Source organism: Halyomorpha halys, unplaced genomic scaffold (genome assembly GCF_000696795.3).
Source record: "Halyomorpha halys isolate HHAL.00 unplaced genomic scaffold, Hhal_1.1 Scaffold384.1, whole genome shotgun sequence".
Lineage (NCBI taxonomy): Eukaryota > Metazoa > Arthropoda > Insecta > Hemiptera > Pentatomidae > Halyomorpha > Halyomorpha halys.
Genome location: NW_027107790.1, coordinates 814755 through 821466, shown reverse-complemented (window position 1 = coordinate 821466; position 6712 = coordinate 814755). Strand labels below are relative to the sequence as shown.

The window sequence follows — 6712 nt, the reverse complement described above, 5'->3', positions numbered from 1 at the left end:
TCTGAATTTAGCCACTAAGCACTGTAGCATTCTGCATATACAGAATCCTAATAAATGACATGGAGGGAAAAAAAATGAATTTTATAATGTACTTACAGTGCTTACAACACTGGAGTCAATACGGCTTGACTTTCTTGTTTTTCGATCAGGCACAGATGTCCTGGCATTACCATTTTCCTTGACATCATCTCCTCTTCTACTGACTTCCGGATGCTGGCTAACCTTTTCATCTTTCTCTGCAACTTCCTCCTCTTCTTCTTCTTCTTCATCATCTTCATCATCATCATCTTCTTCTTCTTCTTCTTCTTCTTCTTTTATTGTCTCTTTATCTTAAAAAAGAAATATAAGATTATAAAATTAATAAGTCATAGCAATGATTTTGGGAATCATTTCATAAATTTAAACCTAACTTCATACAAAAGTTTACCAACTATTTAATAATTAATCAAAAAATTAACAAATAATCAATAATGCTGATTAATTAGATAATTTTAATTCATAGAAAAAAATTATCTTCTTCTTTTAATCAATATATATTTTTTGTTTTCAATTAATCATTTCTTCGTATTGATTCCAGCAAGCATAATGCAAAAATGAACCTCATATCTTTCCTGTATTCCTATATATTCCTGGAATGTTTGATATTAGGCTGTCGCCTGAGTCTAAAAAACCACTTATCTACAGCTGGAATGATTTCTTTTATATATTCATATTGTGGTAGAATTTTTTAACTTAACTTTGTTGTTTGCAATCCTCTACATTTATCAACTGTTTTCCATGTCATAACCTTTTATTTTTTTCTATGTATTTGTTATTCAGGCTTATTCTTCTAGTTACTCTACTGAGTGACAGATATGGCTCTAAAGCAAGAGATTGTAAACCATCTTTTTTTTTTAAACTGGTGCCTCATGACATTCTTGATCAAACCAAGGTTCATCTTCTCTAATTTCTATAAGTTCAACTGTGCTGATCAGTATAACTAATTTTCCTATCCATGCCAGTAATAAACAATTGTTTAATCAAATTTAGAATCCGTAAGTTTTAATACTACATAGTTCATTGTTGGCATATTTCACTCAAATAAAATTCTTACACTTAGCCTTAACACAAAAAGATAATGGCTTAAATCAACAATAGTTCCCCAATGAACCCTCAATTCAGAAAAGCTAGAAATGAATCAGAATAAGGTCTAATTGAAATGTAGTAAAATCATCATTTGATCATCAGTCATTCATACATCCTCTTATATGGCAACAATATGTTTTCACTACCAAGCCTCTAAAAGCTGTAAAGTCGATCATTCTTCAGCCATTTTCAATCCTCACATATTGATAGTTGGTAAGAATGTAGGCTCTTTTTCTAATTAAGGGTATTTTATATTTTTCCACAAATAAATAAAAATTTAATATTTTTTGACTTATTGAATTTTTCATGTTAGCACCTCAATTTCAACAATAATACTACACAAATAAAATAATAATTTTAGAGATTCAATATCTAAAATACATTGTCTTTTAAAGAAAGGGAAATAAATAAACAAATTACTCTTAGAAAATGGAGAAAGAGTAGAAAGCATTGGGTAGCCTCGTAATGACTGTTCTCCAACAATCCAACTATCATTAAAATTGTCATACTTTAGTTTCTTGGTTCTAGTTGAACGTCTTATTCCATCTGCTGAAAAAAAAAAAAAAAAAAAAAATACATATATTTAAATTAAATAATAACGTAAGTCTGGTCACAATAACCCTGTCATTTCCAGGAATGATAAGCCTATCCTACTTCCTACTTAAGTACTGATTTGAATCCTGCTATAATATAAAGTATTTGATGCATTCAATTGTCATAAAAAAAATGTTTCTAATTAATTTATAGGAATAAAGTAAACAGCTGAATAAATGTACCACAATAGAGTATATAGTTGCAATTTTTAATTTTATTAAATAAAAGAAACTGATTCCTGAAAAATTCTTGAAAATATTGTTCCTGCTCAATATTATACCAGGGCTACTGATTAAAGAAAATACAATAATTTGGTTTAATTACATTGTTACAATTAGAAATGTTTATAACTTTATTCATAAATTAACTGCATATTTTTATTTTAATTTATTTAATTTATTATATACTTGAATAATATTTTAAATATGACTTATTATTAATGATTGAATTTGTATGCATTTTTTTAAAATATGAAAATGAATTAATATCTTTACAAATCAATATATTAACACCTTGACTGCAGTTGAGGACACATTATCGGCAAGCTGTGGTAGCTAGGAGAATATATGACAATATGCTATCATTAGGAGAGGTCACTTGCATTCAGAGTGGTGGAAAGACCTCTAGCACATTCCTCTCACGTTAGATTCCCGAAGTGTGTTAAGTACCGTTTTAGATTCCACCAGCTACGATCATTCTGGGTTCTGCCGCCTATTAGGATTTTTACAATCCTTCAAAATATTTTTATTATCGTATTTATCCTATTTATTTTTTTAATTATATAAATTTATTTACTTATATATATATTTTTATTTTACACACTTCCAATAACATTTTTGACATGTTCAAAAGGTTTTTTGAAACATTTTTTACTTAGAAACTTACTTTTTTGTTTTTTTTTTGGATTATTTTACGTTGTCTAAATGTTTGATAAAAAATGTGGTGAAACATAATAACTTTCTAAAGTCCTTATTCAGTTAAAAACATGCCAAAAATTCATGTAATGGCTGACTACATACATAGACAGGTGATAACAATTGTCATGGTTAAAAGACAGGTATTTAAATTTTATTTGACTAAATTTTACATTTTATACACTATAACAGTTGGGCTGAAAAGTTTGTAGGCTAATATAGAAAACAATTTTTTTGTTGATAAAATTTGATTTGATTATTCAATATAGTTACCTTAAAGGGCGATACAATGATCATAGCGGTCATACAATTTTTCGATACCATTTTTATACTATGATTTGTTTTTAACCTTAAAATAGAATTCAGTTTTGGTGATTACCTCTTCATCGGCACTACATTTCTTTCCAGCAAGCATTCTCTTAAGGTCTGAGAACAGGAAAAAGGTGGGCCAGATCTGGAGAATACAGTGGATGTAGAAGCAATTCAAAGCCCAATTCATGAAATTTTGCCATCGTTTTCTTTGATTTGTGACATGGTGCATTGTCTTGATGGAGCAGCATTTTTTTCTTCTTCAAATGGGGCCATTTTTCCGAGATTTCGTGCTTCAAACGCTCCAATAACGCAATGTAATAGTTGCTGTTGATAATTTTTCCCTTTTCAAGATAGTTAATGAATATTATACCATGTGTATCTCAAAATACTGATGTTATAAACTTGCCAGCCGACTGTTGTGTCTTTCCACGCTTTGAAGTTGGTTCATTATGTGCAGTCCACTTGGCCAACTGTCGATTGGACTCCGGTGTGAAATAATGGAGCCATGTTTCATTCATTGTCACATATTGACACAAAAATTCAGGTTTATTACGATAGAACAGCTTCAAACACTGCTCAGAATCATCAATTCGATCTTGTTTTGGGTCGAATATGAGCTTGTGCGGCACCCACTTTGCACAGAGCTTTCGCATACACAAATATTCATTCACGATATGTCCAACATGTTCCTTTGATATCTTTAGAGTCTCACCTATCTTGAACAACTTCACTTTACAGTCATCCAAAATTATTTTCTAGACTTTTTTGATGTTTTCGTTGGTAACAGCCTCTTTGGGTAGTCCACTGCATGCATTGTCCTCAGGATTCATTTTGTCTCATTTAAACTTAGCAAACCACTTCTCAACGGTTGATTTTCTTAATGCAGAGTCGGAACAATGTTTATCAAGCCAAGCCTTGGCTTCAACAGTATTTTCTTTTTTTCCGTCAAAACGCAATGTTTATTAACAAACCAAATTTCTTTTTATCTATTTTTTCCAAGCTAACAAAAGTTGCTTTCACTCAAAATGCTATATCTCACAAACTAATAGTCCGACGGCTGTCAAATTTAAACACGTATCTTTTGAAGGTTAGGGCTAATTAAAAATCATATGGATTTAATACTAGTAGTGCCATGTATTTGTCAGCCTTTGAACTTTTCAGCCCAACTGTTATAATGCTTATTTAAATTAAAAGAAAAGAAAATACGAATATGAAACCCGTAGAGTCCTAGTTACTTCCTTAATATTCCTCCACCTTGACTATTATATGGTATTTAGGAGAGTCACTCGCTACACAAAAAGTAAAATGATTGATAAATTGTCTTGTACAATTCATCTTCAGAATCCCCAGGGACCCCTTTATCATCTGTTTACATGAAGTGACTTTACCCTTCTAACTGTTGAATATATTTCTTTGCATCCTTCCTTTACCAAGTAATTTAATACCACTATCTATCATACATCTTAGATCTCCTTAAATTCAAATCCTCCATTCATTACTGCAATACCCTTTCCCAGTCTTTAGACTTATATACAACAACCCACATACTGCAGCTTTTGACAGATGTTTTCTAACCATACAGTTCCAACAAAATTAAAAGGGATATTCCATCTATCATTTAGTACCTGATGTGGAACCTACCATTGCTCCCCATATTTATAATATACAAAATAATAAACTTTTTTTTTGTCTAAAGGTACAGGAAATTTTTTTTTTTTTTTAAATTTTACCTGTTTGTTTGGATGCAGTTGCAGCTTCTCTGAAATTCTTTAACCTGAAAATGAAAAGAAAAATTTAATCATAAAATAAAATTGTTAATGCTAAAAGAAATAAATTATTACCTTCCTCTCCACATAAACAATAGAAAACAAAGTAGGTATAATTCATAATCAAAGTAAAACTTAATGCTATAAATTTCTTCTATAAGCCAATAAACCATAAGATGATGATGTTACAGTTTATCAAGATTCTCTGACCATAATAAAAGTTGGAAAAACACCCAGAAATCTTTAGCTCCAGAATTGAACCAAACACTCCATTAATGTAAGAACTTTCAGGTAGTAAATTTAGGAAACCATTAGTTGAGATAGTTCATATTTGCGGAACGAGTGACATGTGACCTGTTGTTTTCCTTACCTATTTTCACCAGTTTGTCTTAGGCCTTTGACACAGCCTTGTTTTGTACAGTGTGGGAAATTATAAGTATTTAAATAAATACATAGAGAAGAAGGGTGATAATTAATTTCACACTGTGGATGTAACATATAGAGATCTGTTGAATAAAGTCAAAGAAGCTAAGGCAGTAGGATGTACAAAGTGTATTTACTATAGGCGTTTAAGAAATCATGAAATGAAATGCTAGGAAGAGTGGAAAAAGAAATAATGAAATGGAAGATTAGTAGAAAACTCAGTTTTCTATTCAAAGATCTTAAAGTCAAAGTTTTTTTAAAAAACTTAATTACCATCTTCTCAGATTCAATTTAAATCATAAAATTAAGAACAAGAGTAAATCTCTTGTGGAAACAATAATGAAATGTGAAAACTATAAGGAAAAGGAGATAATTATGGAACAAAAGAATTTAGTTGCAGTAAGCTATGATTAAGATTGGATTTTCATGCAATTGTATCTTTTGTTTCTACGCTTAAAATTCAGCCAAACAACAACAGAAATTCATATCATGAAAAGGATGTTCTGTTGATAAGCACAATTTGAGATTTTTCTGCACAAAATTGTATTTTTGTAGTTTGAACTACAAAATAATTCATGAAAAACTTAAATAAATAAAAATGTTATAAAACATTCAATTAATATTCAGTTTGATGATTCATTAAATGAGCTAAATTATTCATATTTTGACTACTAGTTCTAGTTTTGACCAGTCTACTACGATCTGTGAAAGGTTAAGACTAACCAAAACATTATGTAGCAACAGAGCTGTTAGAACATTATTATGTTAGAAGTACAGACCATATTTCGACATTATTGCAATTTTTCAGTTAAACATATTTTAAACCTAATGTCTTATCTGATTTATTATCTAAGGAATAACATATTGAAATGCAATATTACACATTTTGGAATGAATTGCAAGATTTTGTAGCATACAATTATATTTTGCACTTTTCAGCCTAAATTTGATGATTTTGATTATAATAGCATAAAACTGAATGCTTGACCAAATTTTCCGTATTACATACACATAAGCATGTATGCCAATATTTATTTATACATTTTTTCCTTATTAAGTTTGTAGTTTAAAATAGAAAAATATTAGGTAAGGCAAAGCATTGTTGAACACATGAAGAGTCGAATTCAACGTAAAAACAAAAACAAGTGATGATTATGCTTGGAATTTTATTAATCAGTGGTCTTGAGTAACTATGAAAATATTTAGTCAATTAGGCGCTAATTAAATAAGTTTTACTTATTCATGTTCTTCATTGACCATACTCCCAACCATATTACGAAAACAAGTCTCTTGAAAAGTTTCATTGTTACAGTTTTTAACTTAGATTCTCACTCTACCTTCAGCCCTTCATTATCTTGTCTAATTTAGTAGGGATTAGTTACCATTTCTCATTTCAATTCAGGATTTGAGTGTTTTACACACATTTTGGATTATTACTGCACGATTTGTTGATAAGTAAATACAATTAACGAGATGAAATTTTTACTAAAATTATTTTTCAGTTGACCTCTTACTTAATTTTCTTGATCAATGAAATTTTCTACAATAAATGAAATATATATGCTTTTTAGTAAAAAA

At 29.6% G+C, this 6712-nt stretch overlaps 1 protein-coding gene across 3 annotated transcripts in view; it reads right to left on the bottom strand.

Moving 5' to 3' along the window:
- The window catches only part of LOC106682021 (ATPase family AAA domain-containing protein 2), a 75278-nt gene that overhangs the window by 50582 nt on the left and 17984 nt on the right, over positions 1–6712 (bottom strand). For 2 of the 3 annotated variants that reach the window (XM_067046127.1, XM_067046129.1), the window contains 3 exons: positions 4676–4719; positions 1546–1674; positions 97–329 (listed from right to left, as the gene is read on the bottom strand). In XM_067046127.1, the coding sequence (XP_066902228.1) occupies positions 97–329; positions 1546–1674; positions 4676–4719 (406 nt within the window). The remainder of the gene's footprint in view (positions 1–96; positions 330–1545; positions 1675–4675; positions 4720–6712) is intronic. The other variant, XM_067046128.1, reaches the window with a different exon arrangement.